The sequence below is a fragment of the Corvus brachyrhynchos genome, unplaced genomic scaffold (assembly GCF_000691975.1).
Source record: "Corvus brachyrhynchos isolate BGI_N302 unplaced genomic scaffold, ASM69197v1 scaffold5, whole genome shotgun sequence".
Classification (NCBI taxonomy): domain Eukaryota; kingdom Metazoa; phylum Chordata; class Aves; order Passeriformes; family Corvidae; genus Corvus; species Corvus brachyrhynchos.
The window spans coordinates 11,185,824-11,211,305 of NW_008238321.1; the positions used below are offsets into that span (position 1 = coordinate 11,185,824).

The 25,482-nt window shown below is 38.9% G+C and overlaps 3 protein-coding genes across 3 annotated transcripts in view; 1 reads left to right on the forward strand and 2 right to left on the reverse strand.

Annotated features, from left to right (window-relative positions):
- LMTK2 (lemur tyrosine kinase 2) overlaps window positions 1-983 on the reverse strand; it is a 107,622-nt gene extending 106,639 nt beyond the window's left edge. The window contains exons 1-2 of the mRNA XM_017734301.1: window positions 961-983; window positions 394-494 (exon numbers count right to left, since the gene is read on the reverse strand). Coding sequence (XP_017589790.1) covers window positions 394-494; window positions 961-983 — 124 coding nt within the window. The remainder of the gene's footprint in view (window positions 1-393; window positions 495-960) is intronic.
- Window positions 984-1,476: 493 nt separating this feature from the next.
- Window positions 1,477-12,019, forward strand: CCZ1 (CCZ1 homolog, vacuolar protein trafficking and biogenesis associated). The gene is made up of 14 exons (XM_008633496.1): window positions 1,477-1,570; window positions 1,697-1,790; window positions 1,888-1,962; window positions 2,977-3,024; window positions 3,294-3,377; window positions 5,349-5,524; window positions 5,752-5,833; window positions 5,991-6,052; window positions 6,543-6,654; window positions 7,243-7,276; window positions 7,632-7,749; window positions 9,249-9,407; window positions 10,442-10,569; window positions 11,676-12,019. Exons 2-14 carry the CDS (start codon window positions 1,782-1,784, stop codon window positions 11,729-11,731), a joined length of 1,143 nt encoding a protein of 380 aa, XP_008631718.1. The 5' UTR covers window positions 1,477-1,570; window positions 1,697-1,781; the 3' UTR covers window positions 11,732-12,019.
- Window positions 11,848-25,463, reverse strand: LOC103615607 (radial spoke head 10 homolog B). Its single transcript, XM_017734144.1, is given in 20 exon segments — window positions 11,848-12,439; window positions 12,441-12,536; window positions 12,931-13,126; window positions 14,224-14,334; window positions 14,856-14,907; window positions 16,111-16,284; window positions 16,597-16,704; window positions 17,501-17,649; window positions 17,750-17,829; window positions 17,914-18,022; window positions 18,736-18,925; window positions 19,396-19,517; window positions 19,999-20,140; window positions 20,783-20,959; window positions 21,744-21,864; window positions 22,481-22,566; window positions 23,114-23,287; window positions 23,492-23,560; window positions 23,782-23,857; window positions 24,566-25,463. Coding segments are annotated over 20 exon segments (2,721 nt in total). The 5' UTR covers window positions 24,835-25,463; the 3' UTR covers window positions 11,848-12,219.
- Window positions 25,464-25,482: the final 19 nt, after the last annotated feature.

Sequence of the window (25,482 nt, forward strand, 5' to 3'; positions counted from 1 at the left end):
CACCCGCACCCGGCATTCGGGTACCCGCGGGGCCGGGGACGCCTGCCCTCCCTACTGGGGTCTGTCACTGCTGCAGACCGAACAGAAACCGTAACCGGAGCTGTTGTCAGCAGCAGGGCGTATGTTGTAGATGAGGAGCTGGACAGTCAGCAACTGTTTTACTGATGCTTTAACTTTCTCTAAAAATAACTTTCTCGACGTAGATACAATATGGTAGAAAGGTTACTGTTTAGCTTAGTTACATTCAATTTACTGCTAGTGTTTATTCGCCATTGTGTCTCTTAGTAAGGGAAGTTAAGAAGCTCTAGTCACTAGCTTTAGGTAACAGCATATTGCGTGGTTCATGTGATAATCCTGGGCTTCAGTAGTTTTTGAACAGAGCAGTGTACTTACCTGCTTGGCAATGACAGGATGAGGAGGCTGAGCGTGTCCTCAGCACGCTCCTGGGTGACTCCAGAGCGGGGGCAGCTGTTGTTCCTCTGGAGGATGAGGTCCTGTTCGAAGGGACCCTCAGCGAGCTGAGGCCGACTGGGCCGGCAGAAACCTCGTGGAGCTCAGCGAAGTCCCGTGTGTGGGGTGGAATAATCTGGCTCAGCGTGGCAGGTCAGGGAGGACTGGCCGGGAGCAGGTCTGCAAAACAGGACCAGGGAGTCTGTGAACAACAACAGGTCGTACGTGAATCAGCAGCGAGCGCTTGTGGCTGGGGGGGGGGGGGGGGGCGAGCCGGGCCCAGCCAAGCCTCCCCTCTGTCCAGCACATGGGAGGTTGCTGGTGGGTGCTGTGCTCCTCCAGGGATTCCCAGAGTAGGAAAAATACTGGCAAACTGAAATAGCCTGGTGGAGAGCCCCTAAGTCAGTCAGGGGGGTGCAGTCTGTGGTGTACCAGAGGAGCCTTTGATAACCTGTATTTGTGCAGCCTGGAGGAGAGACAATGTGGAAAGGGGGCAGAGGGCAGTCTCACCTGCCTAAAGGATGGCGGCACATGATGAAGTTGGGTTCTTGAAGTGAAGAATGAGGATGGATGAAGGGAAATTCTGATGAGATAGAAAAAAAAAATTCTTCACAGTGAAGAGATCTAACACCAGAGCAGGGCTGGAAAGTTGGGGAATTTCCATCTCTGGAGGTATTGAACACATGACTGGACAAGGCCTGGAGCAATCTGAGCTGCCTTTGAAGCTTGCCATGCTTTGAGCTGGCTTTGAAGCTCGCCTTGCTTTGAACAGGCTGAGAAATGACTGGGGCCCGTGATTTCAATAGCCTTCAATTTATGAAGTACTTTGACATATCATGGGATGATTGACTGCTTAAGTGTGCTTAATATGCCTTTTATCTGTTATTACAGAAGCCTATTTTAGTACAAAATAAAATTCTGCCTACGTAATTAAGGGATTAAAAAACAAGCAAACCATGAACTCAATATTCTTTGATTCTGTTAAAATGCATTTGCTTGGATTCTTTTTTTTTGAATTTTAGGAAGAAAAGAAGATTCTCTTCTATCACCCAAATGAAGTAGAAAAGAATGAAAAAATTAGAAATGTGGGGCTATGTGAAGCTATAGTGCAGTTCACGAGGTAGGAAGTCTGATTGCATGGCTCACTGTTCTGGTACAAGCACTGTATTTTCAGTATCTCAGTTGTATGTCTTCTCGTTGTGAGTGTGTATGAATATCTATATCTACATATATATTTTCTTTCCAGGACCTTTAGCCCAACAAAACCTGCAAAATCCCTACATACACAGAAGAATAGACAGTTTTTCCATGAACCTGAAGAAAACTTCTGGATGGTCATGGTACTTATGCATGTGATATGCATATTCCTAAAACACCATCCTGCAATGTTCTCAATGCATTCTGCATTGTCTAATACCAGCCTGTTCCACTTCCTAGGTTGTACGGAATCCCATAATAGAAAAACACAAAGATGGAAAGCCAGTCTATGAATATCAGGAAGAAGAATTGCTGGTAATAATGAACTTTCCTTTTTTTTTAATGAGTTGTGTTGTATTTTAAGAGTACTTCTAGAAATATCTTAGTTTGATTCTTCTTGAACTGCTGTCAGATTAATTTTATATATATCTATATCTATCTCCATAAATGGAAAAAGGGCAAAGTACTTTTCAGTAAAGTTTAAAGAAGAGCACAAGAAAGAGAATTATCCAGAGAACAGTTCAAGATCATTCCATAAACACTGGTGAAATATACAGCTGTGAGACTTTTAGCTTGGAGTGGCTGAATATTTCTGAGGATGTTTGTTTAATAAAGTTCTTAAATCTATGTATTTTTATTAGGTGCAAGTATACATGTTACTACTTTCTTGAGACTGCTAGTAATATTTACTAATAATCTGAAAAACCAAAAAAGCTCATAACTATGATGGGATTTCTTGTCCAAGCTGCAGTATCATTAGGTCTGTTCAATTGTATACCAGAAGGGTATTTGGCAGGGTGGGATAATAATTAAAAAGTTGGTTGGTTATCCTGCCCCTTTTCATTACAGTGTGCATTACTTTTGGTCCTCTCTGTGTCCTAAGAAAAGGATTGGTGTCACAGGGACTCTATTTTGCCAGATAAAATAGTCTTTTTTCGTCTGGGTTAAAATCTCAGCCCCATAAAATCAGCTGTAGTGTCCCATGTTCTTCAGCCTTTGATTTGGATGAAGAGAGAGCTGCCAGAGAGGTTCATTGTTACTGACCACTGGCCTCAGGGAAGAGGACTGTTTGTAACTGGAATCCTTGGCATGAGTTCTTAAAGTGGTTTTGGTACTAAATGTGAGGGGGGAAGGGACTCCCTTTGTTGAAATCATACTTTATAAGTAAGAGACATTTCTAGATGCTGACTGAAAATGCCATTTAAATTTTCAAAGATTGATTTATCCAATTTGTGTCTTAGCTGACTCTTTGAAAATATGTTATGTGTAGCTCAGCCAAAATACTTGTAATTCACAGCTCCTACTGATATGCTGCTCTCTTTCCTGCAGGACAAGGTTTATAGTTCAGTCCTCCAGCAGTGCTACAGCATGTACAAGGTAGGATTAACACGGGAGGCTCAAGACCTTTTACAAAACAAGAGCATGAAATACTTCAGTGTCACATAAGTATTCTGCCTCTGCTGCCATATGTACCTGGACTCTGCAAATCTAAATGTTTTTTCACTAAAGAAGGGATACATTTGGATTGATGTGGAGTGTGTTAAGGAATGGGAGCTGTGTTGTAATCTATATTCATAGCCAAGTTATAAGAAATTACTGTAAATGATTACCCAACTCACTGATTTTTTTTTTCTTTAAACTGTTAGCTTTTCAATGGTACATTCCTGAAAGCCATGGAAGATGGGGGTGTGAAAGTTCTAAAGGAGAGACTAGAGAAGTTCTTCCATCGGGTAAGACCTTATTTTTCAGGCACATACAGTGTGATTCTGCACTGGAAATAAAATGCAAAAAAAAAGTGGCAGCAGTGTGACTATAACACACAGGCAGTGGAAAAGATGTAGAGTCAACACAAAGTATGTGATTACTCATTTTGTCAAATACTTTCTGCTTTTTCTGACGGAGAAGGTTCTTTAAGTGGAGTTGAACCACAAGCATGGTTATGGCTTGATGGAACAACTTAACTGTTGGATCTTTTTTCTGATGGAATTGTGTTCTTTCTTTCAAACTTCTGCTTTAATGTTTGAATTGGTTACTGTGATAACAGTTTGTGCAGATCTATTTGAGTGACTGTTAAAGAATCATTGAGGTTAGAAGGAATGTGGGGAGGTCATCCAGTTCAGCCTCCTACTCAAAGCAGGGTAACACTGAAGTTAAACTCTCCTGCCCAGAGCTTTGGGTGTTGAGACTTGAAAACATCCATGGGTGGAGATTCCACAAGCTGCATGTACAGGCTTAAAGTCCTGTAGTGCTGTGAAACAGAGAATAGTTGAAATTTTTAACTTCTCCCCCTCCTCCACCCCCCAAGTGGAATTAGTAGCCAATCCTGAGAAGGCTTCAGGAAATACTGCATACATCATAACTGGTGTTCAGGATGTCGTTTCAAAGCTGATATTTTAGTGAAAGGATGTAAAGAAAAACCTATTTTTCACATAAAGTAACTGATTGAATAGTCACATCTGGCAGAATTTTGAGTTCCTGCATGAAAAGTTTCATCACACTTTAAAAGTGCCTGCCTGCCCCCATTTTTCTTGTTTGCATGGAAGGAAACAGGACTGCGGTCAGCAGTTTGTGCTTTTGTGGTAGAGATGTGAATATCTGATAACAATGGAGCATAGACACTGCAAAAAGGTGTTTAAATTTTTGTTCTTTTAACAGATTTTTAGAATAGCACAGTGTTGTGACAGTGTAAACTAAAGCACAGGCTTTGCTTGTGGATTTGGGGAGGGTCTTGCTTGTTTCTTTTTAAGACTTGTGGCAGACTCCAGAATAAACACCACTGGCACAAGGAGTACCGTGATGAGCTGGTGTGTGTTTCTGTCCAGACTAAATTAAAAATAGACCTTGGCAAAAAAGGAAGTAAATAGAATTTTATCGCTAAAACAGAGAGACATAAGCTGTGGCAGAGATCTGTCACCCTGTTGGTCTGTATTACTTGTGGGCATTTGGTAATGTGAAGTGACTGTAGAGGGAGCCATTGGATAAAGCATCTTTCAACAGACCACTTGACAGTGCATTTGAAATCTCTTGGTAAAGGTTACAGTCTATCAAGAAAGTGAATAATAGAAATTATTTATTCCATTGCACATTGAAAGCTAATTATCTGTTCCTATTTCTACAGTTGAATCTGAAACTAAATATTAGTAAGATAGGCTTTGCTTTCTTATAGTCTCAAAAGATCTTGAACTTTCCTTAAAAGCTGTTGTCATAATGATTAAATAAAAGCAAAGTGACGCTTGGAATCACATTCATGCACTCATACATGGAATCACAGAATAGTTTGGGTTGAAAGGTACCCTTAAAGGTCATCTAGGCCAACCCCCTGCTATGAGCAGAGGCATCTTCAGCTAGATCAGATTACTCAGAGCTTTGTCCAACCTGGCTGTGAATGTTTCCAGGGATGGGGCATTCACCACCTTTCTGGGAAAGCTGTGCCAGTGTGTGACCACCCTCATTGTAAAAAGCTTCTTTCTTATATCTAATCTAAACTGAGCCTCCTTCAGTCTGAAACTCTTGTCCTGTCACTACAAACCTTTGTAAAAAGTCTGTCCCCACATGAAGGAGTGTGTCAGGCAAGCAGCGCTGGAAGGATTTTTTTTCTTTGATTGTTAGTCCAGATTATTAGGGATTAGACTCAAATTTGTCATTTAAATCTACACCTTGGCAGTTTTCTGAATTCTAAAAGCCAACTGTCATTCTCTCAGTACTTGCAGACACTGCACTTACAGTCTTGCGATCTGCTGGATGTGTTTTGTGGAATCAGCTTCTTTCCACTGGATAAAATGACTTACTTGAAAATTCAGTCATTTATTAATAGGATGGAAGAAAGCCTGAACATAGTCAAGTACACTGCATTTCTCTACAATGACCAGCTTATCTGGTAGGTACTTCAGTAAATCTTTTGTGTGTCTTCAATTTCTAATCCTATGAGTAAGTGTCACAATAGAGAAGCTTTTAAATTAGTGACAGAGTTGGATGAAAATGAGAAAATATGAGTCAGGCTACCATTCAGTAAGAAAAGCATTGGTCTGAGCTAGTTAGAGGAAAATGTGTGGTCCGAACTGCAGCACAGACATAATTTGCTTCTTTTTCCCCACAATGTTCTAGGAGTGGACTGGAGCAAGATGACATGAGAATTTTGTACAAATATCTCACGACATCTCTGTTTCCAAGGCACATGGAGCCTGAGGTAGTTGGGCTGGGGGTTTTTGGCGGGGAAGGTGGTTGGGTGGTTTTGGTTTTTTCTTCCTCTTTACCTGGTACTAAAGGCTAAAATACCAAAGAGGAATCTCTCTCTTCTCTCTGCCTCTAAGCTGGTTTTTCCTGTGTGTTCTTTTTCCCCTCAGTTAGCGGGAAGAGATTCTCCCATACGTGCTGAAATGCCAGGAAATCTACAACACTACGGAAGGTAGGTCCTGCTTTACTGTCACTGCTTCTTCCCCCCAGGGCAAACCATTTGGGAGGAGTGTGTGTATTTTGAGTACATATTCCACACACAGTTCATTCCAGAGGGTTGCACAGTAGTTGGTGCAGTATAAAACTTGACCTCTGGAAAAAAGTGAAAATGCTTCATTAACATTCCTGCATATTTATCTTTCTTCCCATTGTTCTTAATGCATTGTATGATAAATTTGGGAATTGTTCTAATAATTTCTTTTTGGTCAAGCACTCCAGACAAAGGTGTAGATTTGATCTAGGATTTATCTGTTTGATATTCCTCTGTAGTCAGCATGTCAATGAGGAATTCTGTACTTAAACAAGCAGACAACATTATTTTGAGTAATCGTGGGTTTGGACATCCTTAATCACGAGAATTGCAGGTTTGGAGAACATCTGTAAAATTCAAGAAACTGAAATACAAGAATTCATCACCTCTCACCTGTTGAATTATTTTCTAGGTTTCTTACTGGACCTTTAAATCTCAATGATCCAGAGACAAAATGCCGTTTCCCCAAAATATTTGTTAACACTGATGACACTTACGAAGAGCTTCACTTAATTGTTTATAAGGTAGTACAGTTTCCTCTGCAATTACTCCACAGAATTAGGAATCTCTATGCAATGAAGGTGACAATGATGTGAAGTACTTAGGAATTGTATAGACAGGTGCACAAATAAGGCCAGGTTAAAGCAAAGAGACAGAAAACTGGCATTTCTAGGAACAAGCTTTAAACCCTGAATTCTCTTTTCACCTCTCCTGTACCCTGTCCAAAGCAAACAATCGTTTTATTAAAACAAAATACCAGCCTTCAGTTGCTGTAAGTGATTTCATGCCTGGTTTTAGATAGGATTGATCAATAAAACAAACAAAAAAATTTTTTTACATTAAATGGGAGTCTCTTGCAGACATCTTTGTGTAAGTGCATTTTTGCAAGTTGTGTATTTCCCCTAAAACTGTTAACTGGGCTGAATTTTAAAATCATAGCTAACCTTTGTTTTACAAGACTGCAAAAAGATTATCCTGTTGAAGTGTTACTTTTAAAAAAGATTTTTAAATTTCTTCTCACCTGTGTGTGACCTCACTGAAGTATTGTCATTTATTTAAGTTAGCTGAAGTAATCTGCTGTAAATGGTTTTTTTGCTTTTGTTTTGTTCCAGGCCATGAGTGCAGCTGTCTGCTTTATGATTGATGGTAAGTACCTATTAGCATCAATTATTTGCCAAGATTTTATATGCAAAATACTTTGACATGCAGCTTGTTTTACTCTTGAAAAATACTCACATTAATTTGTTACTTGAGTCTCTTTTTCATGAGTGCTTTTATCAGTCTTTCATCTTTGTTCCAGTGGTATAAGTAACTCATTTTACACAATAAAATTTCTAAACACTGCTTCACGTAGCCACTTTTAAAATCACCCCTGAGGTTTTAATTATGGGAGAAATTTGTTCTTGGACTCTCACTGATGTTTAAAGAAAACAACTACAAAAACTGTACCTTCAGCTGTGGGAAGAGAATCTCACCTCTCCCTTTTCTCTGCCTGACACAGCTTCAATTCCACCCACGCTGGAGTTTTGCAGAAAACTGGACAGCATTGTTGGGCCTCAGCTCACAGTGTTGGCATCAGACATATGTGAACAATACAACATCAACAAGAGAATATCAGGGTTTGTACTACACTTCTTTGCCTGTTGCATTCCCTCATTAGTTGGTGAAAAGTTAGGTTTAATGAACTGCTTAAATAATGGTAACATGAGCCCAAATTTTGAAAGCATTAATGGTGTACTTAAAACAATGCTTGTCTACTTTTCTGTATCTTTAAGAGTTTATGAAGTGCATATTGTTGCATATTTGGGTCTCTCTGAAGTAACAATAGATGTTACTAATTTAGGAACAAATGTTTATTGTCTGGCTGAAATGGGAATTTTAGTGAGTAAATTTAGTTTTAGGAATTTTAGTTTGGTTACAGTGGAAGCTTTACAGCTGAGGACTTTTCCAGAGTTACTGCTTCTTGAAATGTTGCCATGTATAGTTGGTGAGGAAAAAAAGGTCTTTTTTGTTTTCTGTTTTGCAGGACTAAGGTAATTACTTGAGGGACAAAAAACAGTCAAAAGAAAAAGGATTTTAATGCTTCATACTTCACTTAGAACGACAGCTGTCTTGCAATAAAATTGCATCTATTTTTTGATAGATTTATTAGCTGGGGAAGCAAGAACAGCACCACATATGGCAACATAAGAGGAATTCAACCAAAGATGGGTGTGTGAGTGAACTTAGTGGTACCATCCCAAATCAGCAAAATCGCACAGGATAGAATAGGATGTGCTTGAAATTGTGCCAATCTACTAAATCATTAAACTTGGGGTTTTTAAATGTCATCTGGGACTGGCTTTGGCAGCTTTAACTCTTTAAAAGTTTAATGCCATGGTGTCCTGAAAACATGATACAGTTCCTTGACACTAATGCATGTGGGTGACAGAGAGCAGGGGTATCTGGTTGTTTGTTAAGGTGAGTGGTGTCATCACAGTATCTCCTGGTTCTAAATAATGCATTGCCTCAAGTACCATTTCTGCAGCCAGTTTTTGGTCAGTCTGAATTTGTTGTGACTTCTACAAAAAATTACAGCTCTAGGTTTTTATATTAACTTCATAAAAGAGGAAATGGAGGAAGACCGCCAAGGCAGGAGTTTGAAAATAGTCTCTTGCTTGGCCCACACAAATGATGGTTGTAACAAATAACAAATACATGAATAGAAGATGACTTATTGCTCAAAGAGCCAGGATCCATTCAAAGCAGCTTGGACTGGCATAGAGGAGAGCAGCAGGAACAAAATGGGGCCAGGGAAAAAACCAGTTCATTAGAAAAATGCAAATGAATTACTACTGTGAAGTGGAACAAGCCTTCAGACTCCCCTGTGAGTGTTTCCTGGCAGCCTGAGTGGCAGAAAGGGAAACACTGGCTGATTCTGCAGGCCTGGTTGTCTTTTGTTTTTTTTTAAAGTGTGTTAAAATGAAGTTCGATCCCACAAGTCCCTTCAGTGTGAACATAACTCCAGGCTAAGTTAGCTTTGCACTGGCTCACTACCCAATCTCTGGGAGGCCTGTGCTTATAGAACATGTTGGTATTCACAAAACACAATTTTTTTTTTCTTCTTAAATCTTCCTAGGGCTGAGAAGGAACCTCAATTTAAGTTCATCTATTTCAATCACATGAACTTGGCAGAGAAAAGTACCATTCACATGAGGAAAACACCCAGCGTATCACTTGCATCTGTTCACCCTGACCTCATGAAGATTCTTGGTGACATCAACAGTGACTTCTCCAGGTAATGCTTAACTATTAAGTAGTCTGTAACTCCGACTGTCAAGCAGATTTAGTTGTTTTTCAAAGGAGTGGAGCTTTCCAGTCTTTGTTGATGGCTGTCTGTTCATGTTTGGTATTTTGTGTTGGTCTAGAAATAGTCCATCTTAAAAAAACCCTTCTACTGTCCTTTTAAAAAAATAACTTAAAAGAGGGCCAGGGCCTCTATCAAAGAAAATACTTCATCTATTGGAGGCTTCAGAGTAGTCCTAACAAATGGGATGGGAAGCACCAGAGTCTGTCTAATCTGGGAAAGCAGTATAAAGGACAGGGACACCTGCTTCTGCCTGTGTCATACCTGCCCCGACACAGCTGGTGGCCTCTAGGGGTAAGACAATGGATGAAATGCAAACCTTGCAGTTACTGCAGTCCTGCTGATAGAGAAGATAAGTGGCTTCTTGTCAATGGGTATCACGCTGCAAAGTGGGAGAGACCCTCTGTAACTACAAAAGTTAATGAAGATCATGACAATGCTGAATGATTGGGATGCCTGATGCTCTAATTAGCAACAAGCAATTTTCCCACTCTGCTTAAGGACAAGGTTTTAACTTTTCTGTAAATGACAAAAGCATGTGTCATCATGTTATGGAAGTACTGGGTTAGTGACAGCTTTATAGAATATATGTAGTTGTTGAGCATAGTTTAGGTCCAGGTTTAACAGTTCAGTGAAAGCTTAGGGTCACCAACCCATCTCCAGCTTTCCGTATTTGGTCACTGTGTGGCAAATCCTCATTCTGTGAAGTGTGTTCTTGCCAGAATGGAGGAGTTTTCTTCAGAGCACTGGAGTGTTTGGCTAATGAAAAAATTACTGATTTGGGGATGTCCTAAGCAGCCATTTATGAAGCCTTCGTGCTGGACTGAATGTTGGCAAAGTTAGAACTGATGTTTTCTTTGACACTGCACAACATTTCTGACATTGAGCTGTTCCTAATGATTACAGATAAAGTTGTTGAAGATGAACTTGCTGCCACCTTCTTTACTTTTTAAAACTTCTTTCAGAGTTGATGAAGACGAGGAAATTATTGTGAAGGCGATGAGTGATTACTGGGTAGTTGGGAAAAAGTCTGACCAGCGAGAACTGTATGTTATTTTGAATCAAAAAAATGTAAATCTGATTGAAGTTAATGGTAAGGTTTGTTTCTTATTACCTTTAAACACAGTTACTCCTAAAATGTGTGTCCCTAGAGAAGTAATAAAACCATCTCATGAGAAATCTAGAGAGGGACTGATCTTTGATAGAGCAGGTGAGTTTGCCTAAGGTTTTGGTCTGCCTACTACCAGCTGTGAAAGGACAGCATAAATATTCAGCAGGCATTCTTAATTATTAATCAGTCATCTTTCCTCCTTCAAATAATAGAGGACAGCAGTGTGAGCTTAGTTTAGGAGTAATTTAAAAAGTGTATTACAGGTGAGAGATGAATATATTTACATCTGACTTTTTATCTGTCAGATCCGGGCGTAGTTACTTACACATTGTGGCTGTCCTGTCAGTGCTCCTCATCCATCGCTATCTTGTTTCTAATGTGGTTTTGAGAATGATTTACTATGACTGAGAGTGAGAATTACCATTAAGATGCAATAAGCTTTTACATTGCTATTTCTCTAAAAATCTGTTTGAATCTTACTTGCAGGAATTCTAGGGCTCTGTTTTAACAGGAGGCACTGTGCTCACTTAGACAATGGGAAAGAATTTGGTCTTTTCCAGGACCAAAGCCTAGCAACCTACATTTTAAAATCAGGAATGAGTTGCATAACTTGGAAATCTTTCTATAACTGTGTTTCAGCATCAAACCTAGCATACAGAAGCAGTAAATGAGTGTTTCTGTGCCTGATAAACTTAGAAAGTGTTGTCTACCAAATAACACAAAGTGAACGTTTTGCAGACTTGATTTACTGTAACAGAATACCCTAATTCCTCCCTTCTCTGAAAAGGGGGTTATAATATACTTCCTTATGTTAAGCCAAGTCTGCTGCTGTTGCAGTGTCTGGTGAGAGGCCCATCATTTGCACTTAAGCCACTTAGACACAACACAGCTTTCAGGCAGTGGAAGATGTCAGACTTGCCTTTCTCCTACTGAAGACAGCAACATTAAGTGTATTTCTACATTAGAAACTCTTAGGGCTTTTTCTGTTTGAATTTAATTATATTCTCCATGACAATCCCCAGGGTTTTTCTTGAGGAGGTTTCTGTAAAGTACCATACTGATGTATCTTTTTTTCTTTTTTTAAACAGAAGAAGTGAAGAAACTTTGTGCAACACAGTTTAATAATATTTTCTTCTTGGATTGATCTGCAAAGGGCTGATTTATTGAAGATGTCAATGTCAGGCACTTGTTCAACATGAGAAGTTATTAGTCATATTATTGACTGGAATAATGACAATAGTAAAGCAATACTTGCTTTGTAAGAATCAAAATTTCTACTAAAATCTGTAAACTGACCATAAAATTTTTAAATTTTAAAAATGTTTATGTGCAAACTAATTAAAAACCAGTCTGAATTCATCTGTACCATTCCATTCTGATAGGTTATGTGAATATTTTGCTGAAAAATAAAACTAATAATTGTTACACTTTAGGAGCATCTGTGTTCATTTGCGTGACGTGACTTCCTGCTAGCTAACCACTTGCCCAGGACCCTGGTGTAAAAGACTCTTCCCTCTGAAACCAGCAATTCTTGTGCATATGGCTGAACCATGCTTCCTACAAGTGAGGGTCTTCTGGGGTTGTTTTGGTTTGGGGGTTTTTTCCTTATTTGGAGAGTACTTTCTTGAAGCTTCAGTAGTTGCCAGCAGAGGATTTATTTATTTTACATTTTGTCAGCAGGTGCTTGGTACCTGTGGGTGCTGCCTCTTCCTCCTCAGGCTGTGCTGCCTTGTGAGCCTCTTTATGATGAAGGTTCTGTCTTGGGGGCCTCTTTATTTGCCAAGAGACTTCTCTTGGGAGAGGGTCCTCTCTTGGACGTATCTTTCTTTGACCAGGCTCCTCTCCTGGGCTTTCCTTTCAGCGTTTTGACACTCTCTAACTCTGCAAGTGCCTTTTCTGCTGCAGCTGCTTCTCGCCTTTTTGCCTCTTCTTCTTTTTCAGCAATAAGTCTGCGTGAACAAAATTTGAATTTGAGGTACTGCTAGAGGAGGGAGACAGATTTATACTGGCTAAGCAACTACAGCTCTAATAGTATAAGTAGTATGAAGTGTCACAGCGTAGAGAAGCAGAAAGTCTCTAATTACCTCATCAAGTCCAAATATGTCTTAACTGCCTTTCCACAGAGCAGGACCCAAGTGTCAGGAAATACCAGAGTTAAAAGTTTGTAACCTGAAAGCAGCCTGTCTTTGTTACTCCAGCCAGTAACAAAAAGCACATGAGTTACAATCTGTATGTTACTAATTATACCTGGGTGAGTTTCTTTTCCAGTACAGTATGCTATACTTTCTTAAGCACACTTCTCATTTTTGATAACAGTACTGCCAGACAAGACTCAACACTCACCTTGCCAGCTCCTCAGCTTGGATCTTTCTCAGCCCAGCTAATTCAGCATCCTCCTTTTTTACTTCTTTTATTTTTTCCCTCAGCACTATTTCATGCTCAAAGGCAGGGAAGAACTTAGTTGTGAAAAAGGTTTGCATCTGACACCTCCACAGACTCACTAGCTCGTCTTGTTCATCTTTGTCTTCTTTTGCTTCATCTGCAACATGCAAATTAAACATGTTTATTTAGCAGGGCACTTCAGTTTCAAATGTGGTTTGGACTACAATATTTCAGCTCTGATACTCTGCAAGGGGAAGGTCTGACTTCTGCATGGTACAGAAGATGAAAGGTGTGAGACACTTTGAACTGAAAGTGGGTGGCCCTTTTGTGAGGCTTCAGTGACTTGGCCCTTGAAATGGCACAAAAAGACAATGAACTCTTCCCTTTAATCCTGTAATAAGGGTCTTCTGCAGTAACCTGATGACAGTTCAGTATCTGTGACTCCTGTGCACAGGGGAAGGGAGGAACAAACATGACCACCTGAAAGGACAGAGGTGTGTGCCAGTGTCCCTTGTCATGTCAGGAAACAGGCCAGGAAACAGGCCAGGCCCAGATGATGGGCCCTGAACGAAGTTTTTCAGATGTGTAACTTTTCAGCCATCAGATTTCAGCAAAAGAGCTGATGACTACAGAGATCCTTGTCTACCTTTGTCCTTGGATTTGAGTTCAGTATCAGCAGAAAACATTTAACGAACACAAAAAACCAACCCAGATGAGATCTGCTAATCAGCTGGAAGGAAGATGGTACAAAAATCTAGGACCCTCAACATACCAAAGTGCTCTTACTGATATCTCTTCTGCATGAATGTTGGCCTGTCCTAACATAAGGCCTCTTATCCCAGCTAGTGGTGGCACCACCACTAATAATAATTCTTATATTAAGTAAAAGAAGCAGGACATAACAGTAATACATTTTATTGTCCAGGACACTCCACAGACAGGCTTGCAGCTTGAGCTTCAATAGAGTAAATACAAATTACAGCTTATGGATGCCCTACAAATAAAATGTAGCATTTTAAATTTGAGGAAACTATGTAAGTTGGTCTTTAAATGTCTCATTTAATCATGAAGTTTTATTTTCTTATTTTTAAAAATACTTAAAGTTTTTTACAAATCTTTCTCCAGAATTAAGGCTCATTTACTGCCCTCTTGTGACAAGCTGAAATCTGCATATACAATTAAAACTTCACAATTCAAGAGCTACAAGAGATTTGTGTGTGTGTGTTAAGTTCTAAAACAGTAGGACTGTTTTACCTGAGAATTCCTTTTCTGGACAGGAATCCTGTTCTTCTTTTACATCCTCATTGGGCAATGACACATCATATTTGCTTTCTCCAGGAGTTGTGGGAAATGAGGGAAGAGTTTCTGATATTGCAAATAAAGAAAATTAAAATTACTCGGCCTTTAATTCTGTGCGTGAAATACCAAGTTTGATCTTCAGCACAAATAAATATAGATTGTCATCTGACCTGACAGCCAGACCTGTGGTTAAAATACTTAAGAAATGATGAAAAGTTTGTTTCTAATGAAGGCACAATGCAGAGTTCAATCTCCTGTTTCCATGCCCAAATGAGTGGGACAGAACAGGAAGAATTAAGGTTTAAAAAGCCTTTAAAGTTATTTTTAAGGAAAAAGTGATAGCTTCTAATTAAAAAGCACAGAAGATTCAGAGATTTCAACTTGCCCAGCTATCTGTGTACAGCAGGTATGGAAAGCTAAACATAAACCTTGCCATAATTGCCAAACTGAATGGAGCTGCCCTCTGTAACTGCAATTTATCAGCTGTTTCCATGATCAGCTCCTGTTTAATTGTTTTGAAAGCTGCAGAAAAAGTGAATCTCCTCTAGCCACTTTGTAGTTTTGTAGCCACTTTATACAGTACTCACCCAGTAGAGAAGGTAGACAAGCAAGCTGTGTGCCTTCACAAGGTCTCCGTGGCTGGCAAGAAGTTTTAAATTCAGTTACTAAATGTCTGGGCTTGTGTTCAAATTACAAAGTGAAATCCCAAGTCCCTTTGAGTCATGCAAATTCCCATCTACAAAGCATTCTGCAACCAAATGCATCCTGCAATCATGCCTATCTCAAAACATTTAAACTGCAGGGGTGTTTCACCTTTTCAAGTATTACCAGGTAACATTTTACCTTTGATACCAGCCAGGCAAGTAGGATTATCCTATTTCAGAGCCAGGGAAAGACAGCACTACAGAGAATGAAAGCTCCTGTTCTTTGACCTGTTCCTCTGTTCTTACATGTTGCTCTACATATTGTTCATCTATTGTTCATCTGCTCCTGAGCATACAGCTCAGCTGCCTCAGAAATGTCATCACTTATGTCTGTACCAATTATACTCCTGCTGTAGGTGCACTAATGAAATGTAATGCAAGAATTTTACCCTCAATACATTTAAATTAGGATTTTTCTTTTTGTTTCTTTACTATTTTAATTGGACCACTTCAGTGTACAACTGTGTCACTGCTTGCAGTGATGAAATGGAATGGGTCCATAGGGTGGGAACAACTGGCCAAAGAATGGGAAGTGGTGGTGTACAGTGGCACTACTGGCCTACAGAGGCTGTGAAATTATGTGTTTGTGAATACTCTTTGAATTAACAAAAATACTTTCATCTTGTGCATAATTCCAAACAATAACAATTTTAATTCATGCCTTCAACTACTCTGTTTACCCAAATTGCACTAGTGTCACAGGCAGCATCTTACAACCTATAAAATTCATATTCAGAAGTTTAGTAAAAAGAAAAAGAGGACAGCTTAACTGCTGGAAAACAGCAAGGCTTGCTACATACAACAGAATGCCATTTTTACAGGACAATTTCAGACATTCAGCTTAATGCAGGAGACCCAGATCTTTCACCAGCCAACCAATCTGTCAGTTCCCCTTCAGAAGTACTCTGTGTATATATAGTTATCTAGGAAAATGTGCAAATGTGCTAAAATTGTCTATGCTGATGTTACAATTAAAGGTACCAACAAAGAGAAAAAGCAGAAGGACCCAATCCAATGATTTTTTTATGGAAAAAGAAGAAATTGGTTTCCACGGACAGGAAACAGAACATTTGCAGGGCCTAACTTTGCCCTCTAGGTGGACACATAGTAACACTCAACAGGTCTGCATCAACTTTACCTGGGGCAGAGAACATTCTGTGAGAGACACAGCTGAAGTTTTCCTGGAGAACTCCTTGATTTCAACACTACTTCTTTTCTGATCATCTTGAGCTGCTTTCTCCCGGATCATATCCTCAGTAACATACACCAATGCACATTCAAGAAGAGCTTCAAAAAATTCCAGAAAAACCATCTAGAGTAAAACAAATGCAGTGGTAAATTAGTTCATTTTTACAAAATCTCTTCATTAACAGGCCTAGGTACCTGAGCAAGCAAAGAACTCAGAAGTGCTAGTGAAGTCTCTCTGGCCTCATTTATCTAGTCAAACATCCCTTCTTCTGAAGAAAAACTGGAAACAGCCAAAGCTTAAAACATTCAGGAGGGGATATGATGTGTTACACTTTATATAAGTCATATTGAGCTAAAACACTGCACTGATTTTTGGTTTTAAAAGCAATTTTAATTGTTCCTGTAGCAATGAACTATGGGTTTTTTCCATACACACCTCCAGATCCAGGTTGACACCAGTGATATGAGGTAGGGAGGCACCAACTTTGACAAATATTCCCACAACTCTTGAAGCAGTTAATTGTTCACTGAGAAGTTTAAAATCCTGGGTAAGAATAAATGTTACATGTTAACAGCACTTAAGGCATTCCCCACATGGACCTCATCTACCTCCCTTTCAAGCCTGTGCCAAAATTTCTAGTGGTTTCAAATGATACTTCCACATACGTAATTAAAAACAGAGTGAAATTCTAGTCCTACTGAAGCCTATGGGAATTTTCCCTGGACTGCAAAAGCAGTGTTACAAAAGAACTTGTGAAAGCTCATAAACAAAAATATTAAAAAATTACAGTTTTTCCATCTGATTTTTCTTCATGAAAAATTGCTTGGATAAAGTGACAGTACCCAAACCCCAGGCATATCAGTGGGACCTTCATAGTAATCTTGATCTGTCCCCAAATTACTGAATTGTAGTAAACAACCTCATGTTCTTCTTGTAGTAAATACATTATTGAAATGGTTTACTGTGTTACTTCAATAGCTGTCAGTCTGAGTTCTAACAATAGGACATGTTCCTATGTACATTTTATACAGGGGGCAGAGGGAGACACAGTGGGGACCAGGAAAAAAATATTTCTATTCTTTAAACACATTTGTCTAGGATTTGATTATATGAAATTATAAAGTACAAAATTAGAATTCAATCCTGAAAAAGTGCATAAATACTAGTAAATAACAGTAGAACAACTGTTCCTTTACTGTTCCTTGAACAGCTTGCACAAATAACCTCACTCCTACTTTTCAACTGTGCAGAAGCCACAGGGACTATTTTAAAAGGCTCATACAAATTAACAAAGAAAGCACATCTAATCACACAGAACAAAAAAAAATTAGATTATTACAGCCAACATCCAGAGGAATTGCCTCATCTTCACTGTGGGTTCAAATGGAGGCCTGGAATGCGGTCTACAAAAATTGTTGTATATTTCCCAGCATTTGTCAATGTAGCTCATGGCAAAAGATGTGAATTGTTCACCAGAAAATAAGAGACCTTTCAAAATGAATTGGGGAAAAAATAACAGTTACAATAAAACTGTAATGCATGTGGCACTAATTAATGAATTCTGCACAGAAAAAATAGCATTGCTTACCTTGGACACAACAGGCAGAGGGCAGAACATTCCTGGACATCATTTTTAAGAAACACTTACAGAGATGAGGAACTTCGTCTCTAGAGTTGAAACAAAAATGCTCTTATCTAGGAAGGCTCAAGCTGATTACACTGAAGTAAATTTCACTAAAAGATGAAACGTACTTGTACTCTTCATGATAGATATGAAATGCCAGGTGAACAAGGTAGGATAAAAATGTTCTGAACACCAATACCTCATGTGGACAATGTATACTCTCAAATGGTTTATCACCTAAAAAATTAAAAAAACCAAATCTCTACTGTTCTCATGTACATTAAAATGCTTATAGGCATATTTACTTGTCAGCCCTTCTTATCCTCTCCATCTCCACCTATCACAGTGTAACAACACTCCTGGAAGACTCTGACCAGACAATACAGCACTTCCAAATAAAGGTCAAGGGGGAACTGTCCACCTATAGCTGGATCTTGGACAATTCTCTTTCTAGAAATGCACCCACTCAGCATATATAGAAATAGAAGGGGATTCAAAGCTGGAGTTAAACCCTTCATATACTAAGGACACTGCAAGTCTAAAGGGAATTGATTGATTAACTGGCTCTATGAATGAAAAAAACCCATACTACGTGCAAACCAAAGTCAAGAACACTGAAAAAAAACAAAAAAAGATTTGTTTCTCCTACTTCTCTCCCTCTTAAAACTGTAATAGTAACGGCAAGACCAGGGGTGAATATGTATTTTGAACAGATGGCTCTTCAGTGCAGTTTTTTATGTTGTATTTCGATTTCGTATTTTCTCACCTAAGGACCAGAAGTGCCCAGAGGTGTGTAAATTCATCCTCTGACAACTCACAGGCACAGAGGTACTGACTCAGGGCCACTTAACTCCCAGAGCTGAGCTGCCAGGAGACCTTGCCACTCCAACTCTCCACAGCTTACTAGTAAAATTCTTTCATTCTAGACCCGGATCAGGAGGAATACAAACCTCTCAACAGCCGATCCATTTCAGCGAGAGTTACGGAGGAGAAATGAAACTCACAGTCCTTCAGAAACCTCCAAAACTGCAGCTTAGTCAGGGTGTAATTGTTGTCAGGAGAATGACCATAGCCTAAGACACTGTAGAAGTGGTAGGCTTTTTTCAGTTTTGAAATATGCATCAACACAGCCAATTCTACCTAAATAAAGCAGGACATGTTTTCAGCATCATCTCAAAGCAAGCAGAGATCAGTTTGTACTGATCCTGTAACAGGGCAGATAATTATTTGACCTTGCAACTTAGAAGAGCATATCCCTGGCTAAGTGTTCACAAAAGCATTACTCAAAAAGTACATGGGTTTTGGTGACTGATAAAAATAAATTATTCTCTGAAAGCAGACAAACCTCAGAGTACCTAAAGCTGGTTGCTCAATGCCTTTCCAGACATGTTAACCTATTTTTAATTGGCCTTTTTTAGTGGAAGCTCAGAAGAGGCAATACTGCCGAATAATTCTTTTTGCTTTTCTGTTTTCATGGCCTTCAGATTTTTGAATAATTGTTTAATAATTTAATAATGGAAAGAGTTACTTTAACACAAATAAACTAGAAATAAAATAATATGAAACACAATACAAGGGAAAACTGCAAGTATTAAACGGTAGACTCTTACTTGTTTCACTTCTTCCTCTCTGTCTTCCACTGGCAACAACTCAAGCAGTAAAGATATATCCAACTCAATATCTGATTTCAGAATAGAAGCCTCTCCCAAGGCATTAATGATTATGGTCTTTTCTATCATGCAAATAAAATAAGTTAGACAAACTAAAACAAAGTTTAATACATATACACACAAAAACCCAAAACATATATTATTCCTTCTTATATTACTGACTTGGAACAACAGATTCCTTCATAGTGAGGAGCAGAGATTTCATAACCAACAGCACAACAACTGAAGAGCAATTTTGTCAAATCAACCTCTAACCAAAAGGAAATGCAGATATTACATAAGCTGTGAAACTTTCAGACAGCAGTGTTCCATCCATTACAAGATGTGGTGTGGATGTGTCACTCCACTCCAAGTGTCACTCACAGGAAATGCAGCATGGAAGCAAAAACCATGACCTGCATTTTTATCTAAGTTCTTTGAAGAAATGTCTGATTCTTGAGTATGTAGAAACAGTTTCATGTTACAGAAAACGGAACAACAAAATGTGAACTGAGTAAAATTTGTTTTGTTAAGCAAAGTTAAGTAAAATATTGTTTTGCTCACCAGTGCCAGAACACCTTCTTGTGCCAGTGGCTCTCTGCTGTTTGGCTTCCACAGCAGCCCCTTGACGAGCAGGACATTCCACTGGATGATTGTCTATGAACTCTCCTTGAAACACTTGACCATTTGGGGAGACAAACACACCCTACAGACAGATTAACATAATGTAAAACAAAGATGGTAAAAAGCAACACTAATGCTCCCAGTCCAATTTCCTTTTCAGAATCTTGGCTAAAATGCAATATATGAAATAAAATACAGGAAAATAATTTTTCCTACCCTCTTTTATAATGCATTTTGTCACCCATTAAATAGGTACATTGTTGGGATAAAGAACTGCCTATATATATATTTGAAAAGTTTTTTCCCCCATATAGAAGGACTTGTTTGCACTCCTTAGTTTGCATATGTAGCACTCCACTCAGAGTTTTTGCAAAAGGCTGTTTTATGTAAGAACCTCTCTGTGCAAAGACAGCTTGAAATCCATTAGCTCGCTGTGGAACTGTGAAATTCTGACCAACCACTGCAAAACTCAAGATGCACCTATTGCACTGAAAATCTCCACAGTGAAATGTATGTCTTTGTACACACAAAACACATCTAACCACAGAGTCAACCTGTGTCCTTGGAAATACTCCTACTGCTTTCAGTGGATTCTCTGCCCTTTGTGTGGGGATTCCATCCACACTGCAAACTGAATGTAATTTGCTGTAAAGAAATCTAGAGATCCTCTATACAGAGCAGAACAGTTTGCTCTGCTGTTGTCTGCAGTTTTGTCAATCCTCACCTTGCCATGCTTCTTATCACAAACCCATTCTCCATTGTACGTTGCTCCACTAGGATATATAAACAAGCCACGTCCATGGCGCTTCCCTTTTACAAAATCACCGATGTATTCACTCCGCAGAAGATACTGAGACATATGCATTGCCTTGAAAAACCATGTGTGGGTGCCAAATCCATGCTGAAAAAAAACCCAGTGTGTTTAAAAAAATAGGTCCAGACTTTGGCAATTCTCTGAAATAAAAGCCCCCAGCTAATGGCTGCAGCACTTCAAAGCAGGCACAGAACTACATCCTACAAAGGTGCATGGGAGAAGCGCCCAGAGGATACAGTGCATCAACATATAGTTGAGCAAGCTCTACCACAGGACTCCTGAAGTCACCCGCCCTTCCTCCCTAAATCCTTCTCCCACAGTGCTGAACAGCCAGGTGAGGAACACCATGCCACAGAGCCAGGATATTACACAAGCTGGACTCCTTGACAATTTTAAGCAGAGTGAAAAGACAGAGCAAATAGCTCACATTCTTTTTGAAACAGAATAATAAATGGAAGGAAGTGAAAATGCCACAAAATTGTCTTCCATCATAAAACTTTTCCAAGAGGGAACAGTATGGCCTAGTATTTTACAGGTGACACAGAAATAAACTGCCACATATACCTACTGCTGAAGTCATAGCTCAAGCTAAGTCACAAACACTTCTTTAACTTTTTTTTAAATTGAAAAATGTTTATATTTTCCACTAGGAATTAAATTTTGATTTTATAAGACTAAATCAAAGCCTTTTAACAATTTGAATATTGCTAACATGAGAATCAATTTACAATAAAGAACACATTTCTGCTATCTCAACTGGCAAAAATCGTACAAAGCTCCTTCGATATTGCACAAAACTCCCTATTTAGCTTTCCTAGAGCAGTGGACAGATGCTGAACTAAAGAAAGGTTTCTGGGGAAGAAATGAATACCTGTATGCCACACACCCACTGTCCTATATACTCTTGATTAGCTGCCAGCCATGTCATTTTTCCATGTCCATGTCGTAGATTTTTCTTCCACTGACCTACATAGGTATTTCCAGACCCATAGCTGCAAAAAAACAACAAAAGTTAATTCACACTAAATTCTATGCTGATCTTATGAAAGGTTTATGTGAAACCTCGTTGCTAATAAATTTAGAATGTATTAAGGCTAAATATAAGCATTAAATTGAAAATTGACTCATTATGACATGGATACAGAGGTTTGAGTAGCCACTGTTTACCTCCTATTTTTAATTGAGAAATCACTAAAAATATTAACCAGCTCCTTTTCCCAAAAAGTCTTTGCCATAGCTATTAAAAATATTTGTTTATATGTAACTCTATAGATAAGTGATTTACTCATAAGGCACCTCCATCTGCTCAAATCAATTGAGCGTGTTTGGTTTTAAATCTTGAATTGTGGTTAACCACAGCTGATTTGGGATTTTGTCTTTACCTATTGTTTTGTGCAAATGGTCAGTAGAAACACTGCACACAAAAATAAACCTAAAAGAAAGCTTTGTTATCACAAAGCACTTTGTACATTTTTTATTCCACTGCAGAAGGTACACACTACTATGAAATGACAGCATTTGTACCCCTTTTAAACAACACAAGAAACTGTAACATAAGACACATAAAATAAAAAATGTGAGGGTAAGAACAAGTGTTATCATATTTACCGTCTCAATCCCTGTCCTTCTCTGACATTATTTACCCATTCACCTGAATACCAGGAGGTATGTTCCTCATCATAATAAATTACACCCTGAAACAAAGAATTTAGTCAATTTAAATACCTAAATATTCATCTACATGAATAAAACACCACACACAAATTATATGACACTTGTAATCACGTTCTAATACTTAAGAGTCACTTTGATTCACTGTACTGAAAGCAACTGAAGGGATACAATTAAATTAAAAAACCATCCTCTTTTGATTAATATTAGGTAAGACCTTAGAAAACACTAAGTGTTCAAAAGAAAAATCCTATTACATTACATCAAAGTCTACCATGTTTTACAAACCTCTTGGAAATACTTTAAGAGAGCTAACCTTGGCATCTTAATTACAGTACTCACTCTGAGGTAGATCAGTTTTCTGACCCATTCAGAATTTTACTTCCAACAGTAGGTCTACAGTATTAACTGTATTCACAACCTCAGAAAAACTCCCCAGGAGAAACAAATCTCCACAGAGCATAAGACCATGCAACAGAACAAAATACTTTTGCAAAATCTTTGCACAGTAACACTTGCTAGTTTTGAAGGCATCACCCGAGCCCACACTCTCATTTAGTTGTTACTGACCTTTCCATGTCTTTTGCCATTGCACCAATCACCATGGTAAGAAATTGGACGAGTACCACTCCTAAAAAATCCATATCCATGCCTAAGTCCATCTTTGATTGATCCTTCATAAACACTGCCATCACTCCAGGTATAACGGCCACCAAGCATCTGCACATTCTTAATAAATGTTCCCTGAAAGATTAAATTACAACATTAAAAACTAAGACTCTGTTCCCCAGCTTCCTGGGACAAGTCAGGCTTGTGACTGAAATTGCTGTCACAGCTCCGCAGTCACCACCTGTACTGTACCAATTACTGCAACTTCTCTACTTTCCTTCAGTTTGCACATCTAACTGGGTGCAACTCTGTTCAGTTATAACTTAAATTGTGCTTTACCTCGTACTTTACTCCATCAGCCCACGTGTAAGTCCCCTGTCCATCCATACGTCCTTCAGAAAATAGACCCTTCAAAATGAAGAGAATAGCATCATTTGCAGATTTATTCTTACCCCAGCTGAAGCCTACAGCAACTGTAAGATTTCAAAAGAATGACATGTTAATTCCCCTCCAACTACTGGTTTCAAATCAAGAGTTCTAATGCCAGAAACTAACAGAGTTTTCAATGCTTCTCAGTGCCCTTGAGAGAGAACTTATTCCACTATCTTTTTTTAAATTTATACACTCACCTTGTATGTATTTCCTCCCTCAAAACATATAAATCCTTCACCCTCATAGAATCCATCAACTTCTTCACCTTCATAGCTACAAAGAAAACAAACTAAAGATGAAGATTTCAAGTCACTGCTAATAGATCTAAATCACATATAATAAATGACCTTTGATTTACCACAGTCTACACAGAGGTCAGCTGTTGCATCTTGTGTAGAATAATGAACTACAAGAAAATTTCCAATTTTTTTGAACCTTCCTTGTAATATTCCATGTAATTTTTGTGTTGCCTCAGACCCATAATCCCACCAATTAAGGAAAAAAATCACATTGGTAGCATTTACTACCTTACAGCCAGGCATGCTGGAATATGAAAATTACATATAGTTCTCTTGAAATACAAAAGGATTTTGTTAACATTGCCATTCACCTGCTTCCTCAGTTTTGGATATTCTGAAGGGATATGAGCAGCCCTAAGCATTAAAAGGCAGCAGCAGCAACTAAAGATTACATGATATATTTTCTTCATCATCTATATATTTTAACAAAACTTCATTGAAGGTGAACAAGCTAAAACAATGAGGGTTTTCGCAGATAGAGAGCATGAGCAGCACTCTAGTATGCAAGAAGGCAGCAGAATTCCACATGTATGTCTCCTAAGGTGTCACTGCTACTAGGTCTGAATAACCTGATTTTCTGCTTCAAATAAAGAGTCAAATCTGTGTTTGTATGACACTGGCTACAGCAGAGATACTTAAATGAGAGTTCTTGACTTCACTGCTGTATTTGAAAGAAGTTTACCTTTTTATAATCACTTGAGCAAGAATAGGCTCCTCGTGGAACGGGGGAACAGGCTGGACTGGTGGTTCCTCTACCTCTACCTCTTTGTCTGGTGCCTCTGGAATTGCCTGAGTTTCTTCACTCACTGACTCATTCTGCAAATCTGGCTGCGTTGTTAAGCTACTCTCAGCTGTAGGACCTATAGATTCTTCTGACTTCTCACCAGCTTCCTTCTTACCATCTTTCTTGGCATCTTTCTTCTTGACATCTTTCTTCTTGCCTTTTGGCATAGCTACTGAACTGTCTCAATGTGTATTTTCCTTCTGAAAAATGAAAATTTACTTCTCTCTTATATAAGTATTTTTACCTCATAAACTAGTTAAAAAACCCAAAATACAGACAACTAAAAAAAAAAAAATCAGTATTTCTGTCATTATATGTTCATGTATTTAAGTTATTTCTGTAACAGCAGTTCCTCAAGGCAGGGGTGGCAGCTTGTGGCAGGGAGGCCACAGGGTAAACAGGGAGCAATGTCTGTGAATTACCTCCAAGTCTTCCATCAAAACCACTGTGATGGAAGTGTTGTCAGCAGACTTACTTTTGCCACATGGAGATCACCTTTACTCGATTTTTAGGTGTCTATTAGATTTAATTACATGGAAAAGTTGAAAGCCATTTCTCAAAGATATGCATTCAGCAAGTTCTTGGAAGATACAGCTGCACTACTGTGATTGATTTAATTTGCCTTCCAAGTTATGAGTTGCAGATTGAACCACAGCACAGCATAACCACTCTAGCTTGTAGTTATTTTGCCAGTTGAGAGCTACCTGAAGGTTACAGGACTGCCAGTACCACAGCCGGGTATCACCGCTTGGCAGCGCAGGAACCCAGCCCGCCAATGCTGCAGTGGCGAGGGCTGGCAGGGGGAGACCCCGGGC

Excerpts from the sequence above, each read along its gene's own strand:
- CCZ1 (XM_008633496.1), top strand. Across the intron at positions 1,963-2,976 it reads ATCAGGAAGAAGAATTGCTG|GACAAGGTTTATAGTTCAGT; the intron begins GTAATAATGAAC and ends TCTTTCCTGCAG. Across the intron at positions 9,408-10,441 it reads ATCAACAGTGACTTCTCCAG|AGTTGATGAAGACGAGGAAA; the intron begins GTAATGCTTAAC and ends AACTTCTTTCAG.